Source organism: Strix uralensis, chromosome 13 (assembly GCF_047716275.1).
Source record: "Strix uralensis isolate ZFMK-TIS-50842 chromosome 13, bStrUra1, whole genome shotgun sequence".
NCBI classification, from domain to species: domain Eukaryota; kingdom Metazoa; phylum Chordata; class Aves; order Strigiformes; family Strigidae; genus Strix; species Strix uralensis.
In genome coordinates, this window is record NC_133984.1 from 981,981 (window position 1) to 999,425 (window position 17,445).

At 59.1% G+C, this 17,445-nt stretch overlaps 2 protein-coding genes across 9 annotated transcripts in view; one reads left to right on the plus strand and one right to left on the minus strand.

Moving 5' to 3' along the window:
• Positions 1–3,319, plus strand: part of STARD8 (StAR related lipid transfer domain containing 8) — a 69,010-nt gene extending 65,691 nt beyond the window's left edge. For all 8 annotated transcript variants that reach the window (XM_074882570.1, XM_074882563.1, XM_074882568.1 and 5 more), the window contains 4 exons: positions 267–482; positions 1,106–1,323; positions 1,494–1,670; positions 1,812–3,319. In XM_074882570.1, coding sequence (XP_074738671.1) covers positions 267–482; positions 1,106–1,323; positions 1,494–1,670; positions 1,812–1,929 — 729 coding nt within the window. In that variant the 3' untranslated portion in view covers positions 1,930–3,319. The remainder of the gene's footprint in view (positions 1–266; positions 483–1,105; positions 1,324–1,493; positions 1,671–1,811) is intronic.
• Positions 3,115–16,456, minus strand: LOC141949434 (relaxin receptor 1-like). Its single transcript, XM_074883033.1, has 18 exons — positions 16,306–16,456; positions 15,808–15,954; positions 14,990–15,079; positions 14,791–14,896; positions 14,200–14,271; positions 13,347–13,418; positions 12,871–12,942; positions 11,615–11,686; positions 9,908–9,982; positions 9,603–9,674; positions 8,315–8,386; positions 8,081–8,152; positions 7,725–7,796; positions 7,545–7,616; positions 5,942–6,171; positions 5,145–5,555; positions 3,918–4,133; positions 3,115–3,644 (listed from the first exon to the last, which is right to left on the minus strand). Exons 1-18 carry the CDS (start codon positions 16,454–16,456, stop codon positions 3,457–3,459), a joined length of 2,262 nt encoding a protein of 753 aa, XP_074739134.1. The 3' UTR covers positions 3,115–3,456.
• Positions 16,457–17,445: the final 989 nt, after the last annotated feature.

The following is a 17,445-nucleotide window of genomic DNA, read 5'->3' on the forward strand; positions in this document are numbered from 1 at the left end:
CTGCTGGTCCCACAGAGTGGGCGTGGGGCGAGATAAGGGCACCCCCCCGCTTTGGCGGGGCAGCGCTCAGCACCGGGGCAAACCTGGCTGCGTCTCGTGGCGCTGCGGGTCACGAGCTGCGGGACGGGCGTCCAGCGAGGCTGTGCCTGTCCTCCCCTGCCGTGGTGGGATGAGGAGTTTGGGTTTTCCAGCTGCCCAGCACCACGCACAAAGTCTGCATAGGATCCCTCCGTCTTTCTGAAGACCCGTGTGCTCTCGGCTTGTAGGTCTCCCACGACATCTTGCTGCAGCTGAGCAGCTCCTATATGGCAGCAGATGCTTACCCCCATCCCCTGACTGACTTGGTGTGCCAGGGGGAAAGCAAGGATTTACACTCCTACTTCGAGCAGAGTGTCCAGAACCTGCTGAAACAGTCGTCGGAGAAATTCAAGGGCTGGCTGAGCACCCCAGGGCCCCTGAACACAGAGCTCTCCTGCAAAAAGGTAAATGCCTCTGCGTGGAGGGGGGGGCTTCGGGTCACATGGGGAAACGTGTGCGGGGTGAGCACTGGAGCCGCGGGTCCCAGCCTGCTGGCCCCTCCTTGGTGCTGGTTCTCTTGTGGGAGGAGGGATCAGTGGCCAGAGTGGGGGGCTGAGAGATGGATGGTGCTGGGATGGAGGGTGCTCTGTGCCCAGCAGTCCTGCGGAGAGCCCACCATGTTGTTTTTACCAGAGCTGGCTGCATCCTGTGCCTCTCCAGCAGCCTGAGCAGCTCCCACCCCACCCTTCACCATCCAGCAAGGTGACTGTGCTGCTCCATGGCAGCGGGACCCATCGCTAAAGCTGCCTGGGGATTTAGGAAGCATTTCTTTGCAGAAGGGGTTGTTGGGCATTGGAATGGGCTGCCCAGGGCAGGGGGGGAGTCCCCATCCCTGGAGGGGTTGAAGAGTCGGGTTGACCCAGCACTGAGGGATCTGGTGGAGTTGAGAACGGTCAGTGTGAGATTCATGGTTGGGCTGGAGGATCTTCAGGGTCTCTTCCAACCGAGATGATTCTGGGATTCTGTGATGTTAGCATGGTGGGGGGCCTGCGGGCCAGCCTCCCTGACACTCACCTTGTCCCCTCAGGTTGGGGACGGGCACCCTCTGCGCTTGTGGAAGGTCTCCACGGATGTCGAGGCCCCTCCAGCCGCGGTGCTGCACCGGGTGCTGCGGGAGCGTCACCTCTGGGATGAGGACCTGCTGCAGAGCAAAGTGCTGGAGGCCCTGGACAAGAACCTGGAGGTCTACCACTACGTCACGGACAGCATGGCCCCCCACCCCCGCAGGGACTGCGTGCTGCTCCGGTGAGAGCCGGGAAGGGCCTCGGCGGGGGGAGGTTTGGTCTTGGTTTGGTGGATCCCCCCTGGCCCCAGCCCTGGGTGCTCTTCTGTGAGTGGAGGGCCCCCCCTGCTCCTGCCCGCCCTGTGGCCCCCCACAGTTGGGGGGTGCTGAGCGAGGCTGCTCTGTGCCGCAGGCGCTGGCGCACGGACCTGCCGCGGGGAGCCTGCCTGCTCGCCGCCATCTCGGTGGAGCACGAGCAGCTGCCGGTGGAAGGAGGCGTCAAAGCTGTCGTGCTGACTTCCCAGTACCTCATGGAGCCCAGCGCCACGGGACGCTCCCGGGTGACCCACATCTGCAGGGCCGACCTCAGGTACCGGCAGGGAGCTGTGGCGTGCAGGATCTGCTCGTCCCTCACCTCGCCTGGCCCCAGCAAGGAGTGACAGGTGGCTCCTCGGTGCTGGCTGGGGCCTCTTCTTCCTCCTCACCCTCCTCCTGCCCTTCCCTTCCCCAGGGGCCGGTCTCCGGAGTGGTACAACAAGGTCTTTGGCCACCTCTGCGCCATGGAGCTGGCGAGGATCCGAGACTCTTTCCCAGCCCTGAGTCCCAGCAGCCCCGAGACGAAGATCTGAGGCGCCAGGAGGATGCTCTGTCATGTCTGCTGCGGACTGGCCGGTGGCTCCCAGCTCTTGGAGGGGAGCAGGGCACAGTTAGCTGCCTGGGGATGGGGAGGCAGAGCTGGCATGCGCGCAGGCACATATTTATAAGCGTCCTTTTACCCCGGGCTGGGTGTTCCCCATCCCACCATCCTGGCTGCTGCTTCAGCTGTGCAGCCCGTGGTCTCCACAGGAGGGTTTGGTGAGCTGAGGGAAAGAGGAGAGCTGTGGGGTGACCCCCCCCAGGAAGGCAGCCTGCAGGCAGGGCTGGGAAGCAGCTGGCCCAGGTCGAGCCAGGTGAAGGTGCGCAGAGTGAAGTGAGAGGAGCGAGGGGGGAGCATGGTGCCGCGGCTGTAGGGCTGTGTGGGGAGGTGAAGGGGTAGCAAGGGGCGGACAGCCAGGGGGTCACTGTGGGAACCTCTTTGGTGGTGGAAGAGGCTGCTGTTCTGGGAAGAGGGGGCTGCAGATGGATATACAGGTGTGCCTCAAGTGCCAGCCCACGCCCAGGGACAGGAGGAACCTACTGCACCTTTGGTGCTGAATTTTGTAGAAGAGAAGCTCTCTAGTCCTGGGCCTTGCCCTTACTCGGCTAAGAGCCCTCCTTGTGCACTTGATTTCAGGGGGGGCTGGATGGATGATGTTCCAAGGCAAACCCGTCCCTCAAAACCATTCCCCCCCCTCCTCATTTGGAGGGGCAGGATCAGCCTCAAGCCCCAGAGCAGCCTCCCGGGCGGTGGGAGGGAGGAAGGGAGTGAAGGTGGGGTGGCGGTGGGGAGGAGGGGTCCTGCCTTCACACCTCTTGGGGCAGCTCCAGCGAGCACAGCCCGGGTCCCTCCTGGGCTCAGAGCTGCTGCTGCTCCCTGTCTGCTCCCTTCCAGCCCTCCCTCTCCTCGGTGCCCAGGAGCCGACCCGGTTTCTCCCTTCAGGCAGGGACCTGAGTTACCAGACATCGTTCCGACTGGAAGGGCAACACGACCCACACGTGGGAGCGATTCCCGGTGTCAGTTTTGCCATAACACGTCCTATCTGTCTCTCTCTTGGTGAAAAAAAAAAGCAACTCAGCCTGTATTGTGTGTTTTTATATATATATATTTTATATATATATAAAAATATAACTAACATTTGGGGGAGTGATTTTTCTCCTAATATTTTTTTATAATGTTTCTTTTTTTCTATCTATAAATACTTGTACAGTTGGAATATTAATATATACCTGCGGTGGTAGAGCTCAGCACCAGGACTTAAGAGACGTGTATTTTGTATTTAAGGGACTTTTGTTTTGTATCATACGCAACTGCAACAGATTGTTTGACTTGGACGGGGGCTGCTCTTCCCCTCCATGTAATTAATAAAAGTACTAACGGTATCTGCCGGCTGATGAGGAAACCTCCGTGCTCAGCCGTTCTCCATCACGGGAGCATCCCAGAGCTGAGCAATGCGTTTTGTTGTGGGGCCAGAGGTTGGGCTGGGGAGCCACAGGCATCCTTGTGCCGCCGGGCCGGGTCAGGGGCTGCTGCCTGGCCTCGTCCCCGGGGTGAAGCTCCTGTGGGACTCATGCGGCTCCAGCTGCTCGGTCTGCAACCAGTCCTTCACCTTCTCCTGGAAGGAGGCGGTGGTGAGGGTGTAGAGGAGGGGGTTCAGGGCACTGTTGATGGGCAGGATGAAGATGACCACCCAAGAGGTGACAGTGCCTGTGCCAACAAGGACACGACATTAAGTGACCGACGTGGCAAAGCTGTTTGTGAACCCAGGGCTGGATGGGCAGCCCCCATGGGGGGGTCGTGGCTGCTGCTCCCTGGGGAGGGGCAGGGAAACTAGTAACACTCCCCATCTCCTCTTGCAGCCCGTGGGTGGGCGAAGAGAGCTCCAAACTCAGCAGCACCTACACCAAGGGGCCCCCAGCCCAGGGCCTGCCGTGGCGGCAGGCTCTGCTTCAGGGCCTTGCAGGGAGAAGGGGGGTTCACCTGGTATTTCCACCTGCAGCAGGGAGAGCAGCTTGAGGAGGAAGATGGGTATCCAGCAGAGAGCATCGGTGAAGACGATGAAGAAGAACCGCTTCGCAATGGTGACCTCCCGCGAGCAGACGCCTCTCTCCGCCGTTTTGGACGCAGTGATGTGGATGGAGTAGAACATGCCGGAGTAGGCGAAGACGATGGTGATGAAGGCTGCGAGATTCAAGCCTGGAGAGGAAGGAATCTCGCTCTGAGCTCAGGCAAAAGCGCAAACCTCGCCAGCCGGGATCGGCAGCAGCAGGACTACTCCTGCTTCTATCACTAGAGGGGGCAGAGACAGCACCTCTGGCTAGTCCTGAGTCCAGCCTTAGCCCAGGGATGCCCAGGGCCAGCTCCAGGGCAAGGCTGGGCCCAGCACCAGGCTGGAGCAGGGACCACCCCCCGAGCTCGGGACAGAGGGCAGAGCTGGCACCCCATCTTACAGGGTCCCAGCAGGATGGGAGTGCCCCGTAAAGTCAGCGATGGTTCTAGTTCCACCCCCCTGCCCCGGGCAGGGACACCTTCCACTAGCCCAGGTTGCCCAAAGCCCCGTCCAACCTGGCCTTGAACCCTTCCAGGGAGGGCGCAGCCACAGCTTCTCTGGGCAACCTGTGCCAGGGCCTCACCCCCCTCACAGGGAAGAATTTCTTCCTTAGATCTCATCTAAATCTGCCCTCTTTCAGTTTAAAACCGTTACCCCTCGTCCTATCCCTATCCCTCTGATCAAGAGTCCCTCCCCCCATTCCTGTAGCCCCTTTCAGTCCTGGGAGGCCGCTCTAAGGTCTCCCCGGAGCCTTCTCTTCTCCAGCTGAACCCCCCATCTCTCTCAGCCTGTCCTCACAGGGGGGTGCTCCAGCCCCCCAAGCATCTTTGTGGCCTCCTCTGGCCCCACTCGAGCAGGTCCATGTCCTTCTGATGTTGGTGCCCCAGAGCTGGACCCAGCACTGCAGGGGGGGTCTCACCAGAGTGGAGCAGAGGAAGAGAGCCCTCCCCTCGCCCTGCTGCCCACACTGCTCTGGGTGCAGCCCAGCACACAGTTGTCCTTCTCCTTGGGTCTGCTCTCCATCCACTCCTCGCCCAGCCTGTTCCTGCTGATGGAGGCGGTGGGGGCTCTCATGGCACCTGGGACCACCCCGCTCCCACCACGGAAGCCTGTCCTGCCCCACATCATCCCTGTTCCAGGTCCCGTGGTGGCCTTACCCAGATAGATGGTGGCAGAGTAGCCACGGGCACTGGCCCGCTCGCCCAGGTCGGACTGCAGTGGGAAGCACACCCCATTCCTCCCGTAGTAGTTCCCAAAGGTCTCCTTGCACCAGAGGGGCACGATGCTGAGGGAGAAGCCCAGAAGCCAAATGGCCACTAGCACCGAGACGGTCTGCTTCTTGCCAGCTCGGTGGTGGCTGAACGGGAAAACAACAGAGAAGTATTTCTCCAGAGTCATGTAGGTCAGCAGCAGGACTGACACCTCGGAGGAGAGCGTGGCCAGGCCGCCCACCAGCTGGCACGGGAGGCTGCCCATCCAGCCCCGGGCGTGCTTGTTGTATTCACCCGCGAACTTGAGGTCAAAGGCTCCGATGACGAAGAGGTAGATGCCCATCAGGCCGTCTGCACCTGGGAGGGGAGACAAGGTACAGTCAGAAACGAGCACCAGTGGGCAAATGTAGCTTTTGCATCAGTGCCGTGGCCATAAAGCCATCACAGAGCCTCTGTGACGCCCTGGGCAGCCTTCAGCTTTATGCATATATATAACTATATTTATACAAACATAGAAGAGCTGCCTGCTGGTGCCTGTGAGCACAGACCTGAGGGCAGGGGCCGAGGTGCCCCAGGCACAGAGGGATGCCCAGAAACCCAGCACAAGGAGAAAGATGGCAGCAATGGGGCCCCGGCTGCACCGCACAGGGCTGGTGTCCGCTGGACAGGCCCTCCCCGGGGAGATGCTGGGGGGCAACTCGACCGCCCTGGTTCCATCCTCACCCCCCCCACCGCCAGCTCACAGCACAGGGACTTGATGGCCATGGCGTGCCGGCTGTTCTCGGCCACGAGGAGGGACCGCAGGCAGATGACGACGAGGTTGCCAAAGCAGGTGAGGCAGGCGATGACCCAGACGAAGATGCGCAGGATGACGTTGGCAAGGAGGTTCTCAAAGGAGGAGATGCCATCGGTGTTGGGCTTGCAGCTGCGGACGTGGGGCGCATAGCTGCAGTACTGGAACTTCTTGAAGTAGCTGTCGGGTCAGGGTGGGAAGGTTTCCTGGCGTGACCAGGAGCGGGAGCAAGCATGGTCCAGCGTGCACCGCCCCTCTGCCTGCCCCCACCAGCTCCCCCCAGCCCCTTGGCCACGTTTTATCCTGTCTGGGTGGAGAAGGGCCCCCCCACCTCGCTAGGCAAGAGCCTGGGGACTTACACAGAGCCAGGGAAGGGAGATGGGGGGGTCAGGGGGAGGGAGGAGGCAGCAGCAATGCAGGGTGGGAGCTGGGATGGGGCGACGCCAGCACAGAGCCCTCCCTGCGATGGCACCCGGGGTCGGGGCAGGGACCCACGGGGGACACAGAGCACGGTGGGGGCTGAGCGAGGGGCTCCCTGTTTGCCCACAACTGCGGTTGGGCTCAGACAATAAATAAGCAACACCCTGAAGCCTTCGCAAAACTGGCTGGAGGCACCCCAGCGCTTTTTGGATCATGTACCACAGCCATGCTCTTAACTCTGGCACTGTCAGCACTGTCGACTGATAAATATGAGCGTTTTCCTCCAACCCACGATTCTTACAAACTAACATTTAAAAATCAATCCCTTATTCAAATCCTTCAAGTTCCATTAACAGGTATTCACATTTTTTCCTCCCTGCCTATTGTTTTAGATTAGTCTTTTCAAGCCTTATAAAAGCCAATCCATATAAGCTTAGCTAATCTCTACATTAGAAAGTGACCACAAAACTGCAATGCGAGGCTCATTTCCGCTTAATTATAGATAAAAGGAGAGAACATGATTGCTTATTAGGAAGTCAGGTAGAAAATGTACCATATTTATAGTGCAAACAGACCAGTTACAGAAAGGAAGATGCACAGTTGCCTTTCATTACAGCTTCTTTAAAATGTGCATCTGGAGAAAATGAATGATTTTTTTCTCCATCCAAAGAGAAGCTCCCAGCTGGCTGCGTGCTCCTGTTCCCACCCTGTGTGCGATGCCCACCCAGCCTGTCTCGCTGTACAGCTCTGGGGTTCTTGGGTGATTAGCTCAGACCCAAGCAAAAGGACCTTTAATGGGATTAATTAACCCCAGCTCAGCATGCAGCCTGGCGTGCCTGGACCTGACTGAATCGCCTTGCCCACCCCACTGATGCAATGTGCACCTTCAGAAATACAGATCACGCTCGGCTGGGGCCCCCGCGCTCTGCAAACTGCTCCCCTTGCTCTACATAGGCCCCAGCTTGGGGAGACCCTCTCGTCCCAGGGGGATTTAAACAGAATCATCGTGCTCAGGGGCTTCCAGTGGGCTGAAATAACCAGCTCGTGGCTGTAGGAGTGAACTGGTTTCCCTCCCAGCACCCCCAGACACGGGTGTTGGGGCAGCAGCAGCCCCCCGCACCCCCCCCACTCACATGTGGGAGAGGTTGGCCAACTTCTGGAAGGTCAGATTGTGGATGTTGGGGATCTCCAGCCCTTCCAGGCTTCTGCGAAAGAAAACCAGAGCAGGGGATGCTGTGAGTGGCCCCGGGCTGGGCCTGGGGCTGCCGCGGGTGGAGGCAGCGCTGAAGGGTTGGGGATGCTGTGGGACGCACAGGGAGCGTAGCTGGGGCAGGCTCTCAAACTGGCCGGGGAAGATCTCCTTCAATGGGTTGTAGGAAATATTCCTGGAAAGAGATGAGCCTTTGCTATTTTTCCCACCTGGAAGTGAGGGCCAGGGGGTGGCTTTCTGTGCCTTTCCCCTGCCCCCCCTCCCCAAATGGGTACACAGCCCCGAAGCAGAGTGTCTACGATGGCACTGTGCTGCAGGCAGACCTGCCAGGAGGGACCCCGTCCTGCCAGGGCCACCACAGCTCTGGTGGGCAACCAGCCTGTGCAGCAAGGCCACCTACCCAACATGATGCAGGGGAAAAGGGGGACCCCCCCGGGGCAGCACAGCCCCGGTACTCACAGCTGCTGGAGCTCAGCCAGGCCGTTAAACAGAGAGGAGGGGAGCTGCTCTAGTCTGTTGGATGACAGGTCGCTGTGCGAAGGAGAACCGTGTTTGAGGGCACCCAGCCTTGCACCCCAGGGTGCTGAGCACCGAGGTGCCCTGGGCAGGGGCAGAGCAGAGTCCCCAGCCCTCGCCTGCAGGAGAAGAGGCGGGGGGGGGGGGTGTCAGGGCAGGCGATGGCTGGAAACTCACAGCTCCACCAGCCTGTTCAGCCTGGAAAACGTCCCATTTTGGATCCACCTGAGCTTGTTTCTGCGCAGGATCCTGGAGGAGAAGGAAGGGGAGAGAGAGCGTGGGGGCATGGCATAGCCCCACACACCCTTTGAGAGCATCGTCTGACCTCCAGCCTGGCTGCAAGAAACTGGGGGTGTTGCATGGCCTGGGGCTCACCCCTGGGGTGCACCCAGACCTGCCACATCCCTCCCAAATGCACCGAGACACAACCAGCACCTCAGCTCCGCTGTTATGGGGGTCTGAGCCAGAGCCCAGCTCATGGCACAAGGCTCCATCACAGACAAGCGCGGAGCTGAGGGGAGAGCCCACGGGAAGCGTGGAGGGCAAGCGGAGCTGGTTAAAGTGCCCAGAACAGTGCATCAAGAAACACCAGGGGTGTCAGAGCAGTGGGGGCAGAACCCTGCAGGATGGCACACACTTGAAGGTGCCAGGAGCCCCGTGAGTGCCACGGCCTGGGGATGGTGCTCCTCGGTGGAGGCTCACGTTAAGCCGAGCTCAGACCCTGACCAGGGCAGCCCGCTCTAACGTGGCTCATGGCGTGGCTGGGCAGGATGGGGGGAGATGGGGGAGTCCGGCCAGGATGGCTCGTCCCACAAAGCCCAAACACGAGCCCCTGTCTCATCTGCTGCCTCTGCTCATGAAGCTGCCTCCCGTGTCACAACCAGGCATGTTTACACCATCCGTCTCACCCGCAGGGCCGTTTCCATGGCACTGCCATAACAGCCCCAGGAAACACGCTGCTGATCAAAGCCAGCGGGCTCGGCCACGGAAGGATGGACAACGGGGTGGCAGCTCACCCACCCGGCATGGGGGGGCTGCGAGCAGCTCTCACAGGAGGAGAAAATGTAGGGGAGCGTATTTTGGAGATTAAATGTCTATTGGGCTTCTCCAAGAAAGGCAGGATGGGCGAACAAGGTCTTTGTGCTGCAATCTTTGGCTGGAAAGGCACAGCAGAGCTTTCCAAAACGCTCATCCTTGGAGACATAGCGTGGGGGCAGTGGTCAGAGCACCAAGATCAGGCTGGGGGGATCTTCCCCCCCATCCGTATCCCCACCTCTCCACAGACCAGCCTGGGGCAGCTGCTCTTCGCTGCCCGGCCAGGGACCGCGAGGTGGGTGCAGGGTGGAATAAAGCCCTGCCAGAGCGGCACGACCTTCCAATGTGCTGCTCAGCGTCTGTGTCACCCCCGGGATCCCTGCCAGGAGCTGCAGGAGAGGAGGCCACGGCCAGGCCCCCGGGTACTCACAGCACCGTGAAGTCGCGGCACTCCTGGAAGACATCCCTGCGCACCTCCCGGATCCTGTTCCCTTCCAGCTCCCTGCAAAAGGCACTGTCACAACTGCCACTTCCCCAGACTCACCCTCACATCCCCACCGTGCCTGCAGGCTGCTCAGCGCGATTCCCCACCTCCTGCTCACCCCCCCGCTCTGCCCCCATCCGCTGCGGGATGCTCCCAGCCCTTTCTGCCCCTTTCCTGCTCCAGGAGCCCGGCCGGGGAGCGCGAGCAGCGCCGGCAGCAGCCCCTGCCCACCCCGCGGGCAGGGTACTCACAGCCAGCTGAGCTTCGGCATCTCCGCGCAGAGAGAGGCGCTGGGTATTTGAGCCAAAGAGTTGTTCAGCATGTACCTGCTCGGGAGACAACGAGGAAAAACGAGGTTATGGCACCGTACGTCCACCCGGGACACAACCCTGCACAGGGATGAGGTTCTGCTGCTGCTCCTGGACTGGGCAGAGGTTCACAAGGGCTTTCAGCTGGGCCACGGCCTCAGCTGTGTGGGTACGTTGTGGCTGTGAGGTCCAGAGCAGCGTGGCTGTGGCCACACCAGCTCCCGTGAGCCCCAGGCCACGCAAAACCAGAGAGCAAGTTCAGCTCGGGGAAAAAAATAAAGGCAAGGATACAGGACTCATGTAGCGGCTGTGGGAGATGCTCTCCAGTGGGCTGTGACGGGCAGGGCACCAGGAGAACGGTGCACGAAAGCAGCAGCAATTGGCCCTGGGGCGACAGCCAGCGAAGGCAAATTTACAGCCTGAAATCCCGCTGGTGTTTTTCCCAGCACTTTTGCACATGCCTGCGCACGCAGTGTTCCTCACCGCACGTTTTGTGACCGCAGTTTTAGTTTATCTGATTCGCTAAAAAAAAAAAAACATGCGGAAGGATAAACTGGGTACGTCATGGAGCAGAGTGGGGGGGAGGTGGGGCTGGGGGGAGCTCTGTCCCACCACAGCCCCCACGGCTCCTCCTCGGGGGACAGAGTGGGGATGGGTCTGTGGATATCGAGTGCTTTTTGCAGAGGAGCAAAGCCCTGGGGTCAGAGCCCGTCTTCCCCAAGCCTGCTGCCAGCCCCATGGCTCCCCCGTCCCTGGGCACAGCTTCAGCCGTTACCCAAGTCCCCCACACCCCAAAAACCAACTTTCAGGCTTTTACAGCCAACTCCAGCAGTTCCATCTCCTGCAGAGGCGGCGCGAGCCCGGACCAGCAGCCGCGGCCACAGCACTCTCCTTGCAGGTGTACGCCCAGGGAACACAGCTTAAAACGTGGCCAGATGTACAGGAGCATCTATGTGCGTCTGTGCACTCACACACACATGTTTTTTCCGCTGTAACAGCCAAAACTTCTCCCCTAATACTCCAAACTGCTGCCAAGGTTTCTGATCTGTATTCTGAACTACAGGGAAGGTGTTAAAGTCATCTTCTAGCGACTGCAAAATTGTTTTTACAGTGGTTAAAGCAATTTAATTACCCTGTACTTCCATCGTGGAAACATCTGGACCACGACAACCCCTTGGCTTGAGGTGACCTGGTGTGAAGACACCCAGCAGCAGGGCAGTGGTGTGGGGAACCATCTGATGCTGTTTGGAACCTCCAGGAAAGCACTCGGCAATCCAAACCACAGGCACCGCTGCCTGCCCTGCTCAGCAGGATGTACTGAGGCTCTGCCCAGGCCAAACTGCCCAGGGACTTGCCTGTCCCTATCCCAAGCAAAAGCAATTAACACTAGTCTTAATTAGAGCGTGCTGAGAGCAGGAGATGGCACAGAGAAGCAGCAAAGCCTGCCGATTCCTCTGCCAGCTCCTGGAGACGGGAGCGAGACAGACACCTCCCTTGTACCTGGGGAGGGTGAGGAAGCCGCAGCACCCTTGGCTTGCTCCGAAGAGGGCCCAGAGCTGCCTGGAGAAGGGGTGCAGGAGGTACCAAGCAGACCCCACGGAGGGTGGTCTCCCCAAACCCTGCAAGAGGGCTGTCCCTGCCCCTACTCACAGGAAATACAGTGACCTCAGCCCTGCAAACGTCGCCGGGACGATCTGGGCAATCCTGTTGTTGTCCAGCATCCTGGAAGGAGAAGGGGAGAAGTGAGAGGAGGGGACCCAGAGAGGGCGAGGAGGCAGTGGGACCCTCCTGTCAGGGGGAAGCCCCTCATTTAACACTCATGCTGCTCCAGTGAGAGGGGGATCCATCCCTTCTCCCTGAAATTTTCCATGGACAGCCATCCCTGGGCAGGGGGCTGCCCCCTCTGGAGCCTGATCCCCCCCTCCTTGAATGCTGCCCAGGCAGCCCTGGCTGAAGCGTTAGCTCCAGCTGCAGAGTCTGGATTCCTTCACAGTCAGGGTCTGGTGGATTTTTCCTCTCTTCTGCTGCAAAATAAAGATAAATCAGAAACCACTTGGGGAATTCAGGGCTGTGCTTGGCTTCTCAAAAGTCCTCTGGCTTGTTTGCACCACAGACCACCCTCTGCGAGCAGCTCATCCTCTGTTTGCCCTCTTTGATTTAAGGAATAACTGCACTGGTCCCACAGCAAGTAAGAGGAGGGAAGCCGGGGGGTGACAGACCTGCCTGAGCTGCTCCTGCAAACGCAGGAGGGGAATGAGGCACCTTGTAAAGTGGCCTTTACAGTTTCTCTTCTGCAGCGATACCTTTATAAGCTCCATGTGTAAAACCACACACCACATGGGCCCCGATCAAACAGAGCCTTTGAGGATAAGCAGAAGGGAAGGATATTAGCTGTGCTTTCAATTCAGGTGCGTATTTTTCAAGGTGATGGAGCTGCAGGTCTCCATGTTTAATAGTGCACTTGCAGCCTTTTCTACACAACCCTCTGGTGGTGCAGCCCGGGGGCTGAGGCTGTCTCTGCACAGAGCCCATCCCCGTGCCCTGCTCCGGACCGGTGAGGAGAGCACAGCACAGCGAGCCCCCGCGGGGACCAGCCAGCCATCTCGAGATTTCAGCCAAGACTACATCCAGTCCATGCTAAACTTGGCCCCAGTAACAGGGGAGGGAAACTCAGATAGGAATTTCATAAAAAAAAGGCCAACTGTGCCCTGGTCTCCAGGGCTGGTGGAGAGGTGGAGACCCAGCTGGGCATCACGCTTATCACCCCCACGGCCACCGGCACGTTACCACAGACACCCTGAAGCAGTCATGCCCAGCTTTTTCTCCCCTCAAGGAAATGAGGTTATGGTACATGCAAGGAAAAGTCAGGATCAGCCACATTTTCTGGGACCGGCAGAGGAACTCACAGCCACTCGAGGCGATGCAGGTCCTCAAACACCCGGGGCTTCAGCTGCACGATCATGTTGTGGCTGAGGAACCTGGAGCCGGCGTGGAGGGGAGAGTGATCCTCAGACACCGCCGCCGACCAAACCCGCTTCCGCTAAAGCGGCTCCTCCCGAGCTGCCCGCAGGCCCCGGCTTTGGGTGCCCGTGGCACTGTCTCCCTTGGCGGCTCAAATGCAGGATTCCAGCTCAGGCTGGATAACATGGAGGTGGGAGCAGCCACATTTGGGGGGGGGGGGGGGGGGAAACACCTCTGCTCTGCCCCACGTTCACCTAAAACACCTGCAACTCCAGCTTGAAGCCAACTCTTGCAGGAGCAAGAAAAAGGGCTCAGAGCCCAGCCTCGAGCCGGCTGCCCTGCGAGCCTGCACGCCAAGAGGGGGGCGTCCATCCTGGGGCTCCCCTCCCCGGGGCCCCGTAACGCAGACACCTTTACTCACAACATTTTAAGCTGAGAAAGTCCAGAAAAGGCTTTGGGTGAGATCAACCAGATCTTGTTGTTTTGTAAAAACCTATTTAAAATAAAACAGAAAAGATCTTGAAGAAGAAGTATGTATTCTAAGAGGTGCTCAGGGTCTGCGGTCCCTAGGGAAGAGAGGGATGTGCCCACATCTGCCGGGCACCAGCCCCAGGGCTCACAGGGTTGGCTACTGCTTGCCCAGGATCACAGGCCAGCTGTCCCAGTAGCACTTGGGGACGGAGGGCTGGGCTGCAGCCCCTGCTCTGCCGCAGGGACCTTGTCTCGAGTGACCCTGGAGAGGCTGTTTTCCCTCTCCGCCTCATTTACTCCACGCAGAGGGAAGGAAGCTGAAGGTACAGATGCCCGACGGTCACAAGCGGCTGCTGAGAGCTGCTCCACGCGGTTATTGGCGTACGAAGCTGCCGTCCCAACCCTCACTCCGCTCTGCCATGGCCCTCCTCAGCACAGAGGGGATGGGCTGAGCGACCAAAGGGCCCGAGCTCTCCGGAGCAGGACGGTCGCTTGGCACCACGTGCCACCACGCACAGGGGACGGTTATTGGCCAACACGGGCGCTGCCCCATGACCCGCACACCCACGGAGTGGTGTGGGGGGAACGTGTCAGCAGCTTGCAGTGCCCCACCACAGGCTCCGGGAGCTGAAAAAAGCTGCTGTCTGGACACACGTAGTGTCCTGTCCCAAACAAAGCCATCCCGACAAGTGCACATGCCTGGTCCTCTACCCGTGGCCCCACTGCCACAGACCCACGCATCCACTGCTCTCCCCTTCTGCCAGAAAAGAACTGCAGCGCAGGATAAAGGTGGCGATACTCACAGCTTCTTCAGGCTCTGGTACCTGGCAAACTGATTGTCCAGCAGAGAATGGATTTTATTTTTCTTCAGGTCCCTATAGCAGGAAAACAGAAGGAAAATAAATCCAGCAGAATAGGACAGAGGAAAGGCCTTTATCAAATAAGAACAGTGAAAACTAGGCCTCCTCTTCTTGGGCAATACAAACAAAATGCAAGGCAGCTGCTCTTCGTTAACACTACATAGCTAATTGCCCTCCCAATTTGCAAGCATTATTTGCTGCAGATGAGTTGTTCCACACTCTCCTCCCTTCTTAGCCTTTGCTTTGTGTGTGCAAAGGTTCCCCAGGCCTCCACCTCCCCAGTCTCTGGCCCTGTGCACCCCAGCGGGAGGCTTGGTGGGGAAGGCAGGATCCGGCCCTTCCCTGCTCCCAGCTTGGTGCTGTTGCGGGAGGGTTGTAGCGAGCAACCGAAGCTCAGCAGAGAGGGGTTGGTCGGCACAGAAAGGGCTCACCAGGGACAACAAGTAAAAGCCAGGGATGTTATTTGCCACCCTTTAAGCTTGTTTTCCTGGCGGTGGCAGGGGGAGAGGGGTGCTGGTACCCGCTGCTACTCACATCCTGCTCACGTTGGAGGAGACCCAGGGGACAGAGGCGAGGTCCTGCTGGGTGCAGTCTACAGCCCTGGCCCGGCACCCACACCGCGCCGGGACGAGCTCCAACCCTGCAGGCAAGCAGAGGGGATGTGCTGCAGGGAGGGTCCAGGGGGGACCTGCGGCGTGGGGAAGGACGCCTGGCCCGGGGGAGGATGGCTCACAGCAGGCAGCACCCTCGTCTTCCACTGCAATCCCGCCGCTCCGGGCAGCCAGCGTGTCCCCCAAGATCTGCAGCCAGCCGCTGTCATCCACTGCAGGGCAGAGAGCGGGGACCACCGTTACGGTGGGGAGCAAAGCCCCGGCAGCCATGGGAGATGGTGCTCGGGCGCGCAAAGCCGGAGATGTGGCTCCAGCCCCACAGCTGTACAGGTCAGAGCAGAGCTTCACCCAGCCCCGTCGCATGTCTCCAAGCACAGCCACCCAAAAACCTGCTTTCCTCTATTATTTCTAGCATCCCACCTAGCCTGCTTTAAGGCTATCCCGGGCCAGAAGCTGCGTCCAAGCCACTCAGTTAATCAGCTCCCAGAAGGTATGAATTTGCCCAGTCTCTAACTCATTTACACTCCTGGACGCAGCATCCCTGAGCAAACTGCTCCACAATGTGTGGTGCAAAAGAAGGAACTCAAATGTGCTGAACCCTGCTGTCCTGTGTGACAGCGCAGAGCCCCTCTGCTCCTCTGCCTCTCCCCCACGGCCCAGAAATAACGGCCCCCACCTTGCAGTAACGAGGGTTTTCCTACACCCCAGCCTGGGAGAATCCCTGAGGGATGGGGCGGGGCACACGTGGCTGCTGTGCTAGGATGGCATGCAGACACAAGAGCCAGGGAAGCAGCTGGATACTGAGGCAGACCCAGGATTCCTCATGTTGTTGCTGCTCGCAGGGGAAGAGCAATCTCTGCTCCGATGCACCCATGGTGCCGGGTCCCGGCATTCCCAGGGCCGGGGGGGTTACCCTGAGAGCACCCCTCTTGCTGCTTACCGCAGTTGTCCTCGTCGGCTCCGTTGGCGCAGTCGGTCATGCCGTTGCAGTGCAGGGCCTGGGGCAGGCAGACGGGGAGGTCACCGCAGGGAAACTGCCCCAAGGGACACGTGCGTCCGTCCCGCCGGGAGTGGATCGGAGGAGGCTCTGCCCAAGGAAGAGGGGGTGCTCAGTGCCAGGGCACCACTGCCAGGGGGGGCAAACACCCCCTCTCTCGGGGGACAAATGCACACTGACTGTGCAATGGCTCCTTTTCATTTTCCTAAGCACCTGTTTCTCTGAGGCAGCGAATACAATAAAAATTTAAGCCAAGTTTAAGTTTATTTATAGTAGAACTGTTGAGTGTTAATGCTTCAATAAAAGAGTTTTATCATGTTTATTAAAAATACCTCCTGCTGGCAGATCACACCCAATAATAAAAGCACATGCAAAAAACTAAATAAAGTGACATTTGTGTCAAAACAGCTCAAGTCTGCGCTGTACATCAGTGTGAAGCACCTGCGAGGGGCTGGAAGCTGCTCCCCAACACAAGAGCTCCCCGGGGGTGCTCACAGCAGGCGCTGCCCAGGGCCCGGCCGCAGCGCGCGGGTACCATGCTGGGTGGGCTCCGGCCAGTGCAGGGATGCTGGTATCGGCTCAGGACCCCCATGAGCGTGTGCGTGGGTCCGGCCGACTCCCTCACAGCACCCCGCGTGTGGAATGTGCTGGCGAGCGTTTGCTTTAGGTGCAGCGGCAGCTCCTGCCACGCTGCAGCCGGTGCAGAGAGATCCCCAAGCGCTGCTGAAGGCAGCCCTCAGGCTGGGCTTGAGCCGGCCTGCCAAGAAGCTGAACTATTTAAGCAGTACTTTTAAGCAGGCCCGGCTGCTCCCTGGGTTGCTGTCTATCTTAGCGGGCCCATCCCGGCTCACGCTGGCGGGGAGCTGCGTGTCGGCACAGCTCCACAGGACCCCTGCGAGGTGAACACCCAACCAGTGACTTCAAACCCGGGCAAAGCCCAAGGGCAGTCAAGAGCCTCTCGCTGCAAAGCGTCCAAAATGGGAAACCTCTTAAAGGAGGGGACAGGAGAAATGAGATTTTGGAGGTGCCATTGGGTCCTGCCCTCGCAGGCAGCAGAGTGCAGTGGCTGGCGAGGGGCTGGGCTTGTAAGGAAAAAGGTGTCTCCTTAAGAGAGTGTTTTGGGGCTGAAAGAGTAAGAAAACACAAACTGGAGAGGCCGGGATGGTGCAGCACCCCTGGCTTTGGCTCTCTTGCAGCCCCACAGAGGGAAGCACATCCCTTACCCTCTCCGAGTCCGCGAATGGAAGCAGACCTGACCCCAGCCCCGAGCTTGAGTCCCTCCAGAGGGGTTTTTTCCTGTCTCAGTTCCATTTCTAGTTATCCAGGGAGGCTCGCTGTCGCTTACTGTCATGTCACGCAGGTTTCTGGCTGTTTTCTTAGACTGAATTTATGTAGGACCCAGAGAACAGGAACCCTTCCAGGGCCTTCAGATCCCTATTGCAGACAGTGTATCTGCATGTAAATACTGAGAGGAGAGTTTATACATATATATAGTTATATATATAAACACAGATAACTTCTGTTTTTTCAGCAATGACGCTCAAGCCCCAGAGTCCCAGCCAAACCGATGCTTTCCAGCCA

Bases quoted from the DNA above. Each gene is read 5' to 3' on its own strand.
- LOC141949434 (XM_074883033.1), bottom strand. From the start codon at position 16,456: ATGGGGGTCCTGAGCCGATACCAGCATCCCTGCACTGGCCGGAGCCCA. The intron at 7,797-8,080 runs GTGAGTACCGGG...ATCTCTTTCCAG, and splicing joins CTGGCTGAGCTCCAGCAGCT to GAATATTTCCTACAACCCAT. The intron at 6,172-7,544 runs GTGAGTGGGGGG...CTGACCCGACAG, and splicing joins TTGGCCAACCTCTCCCACAT to CTACTTCAAGAAGTTCCAGT.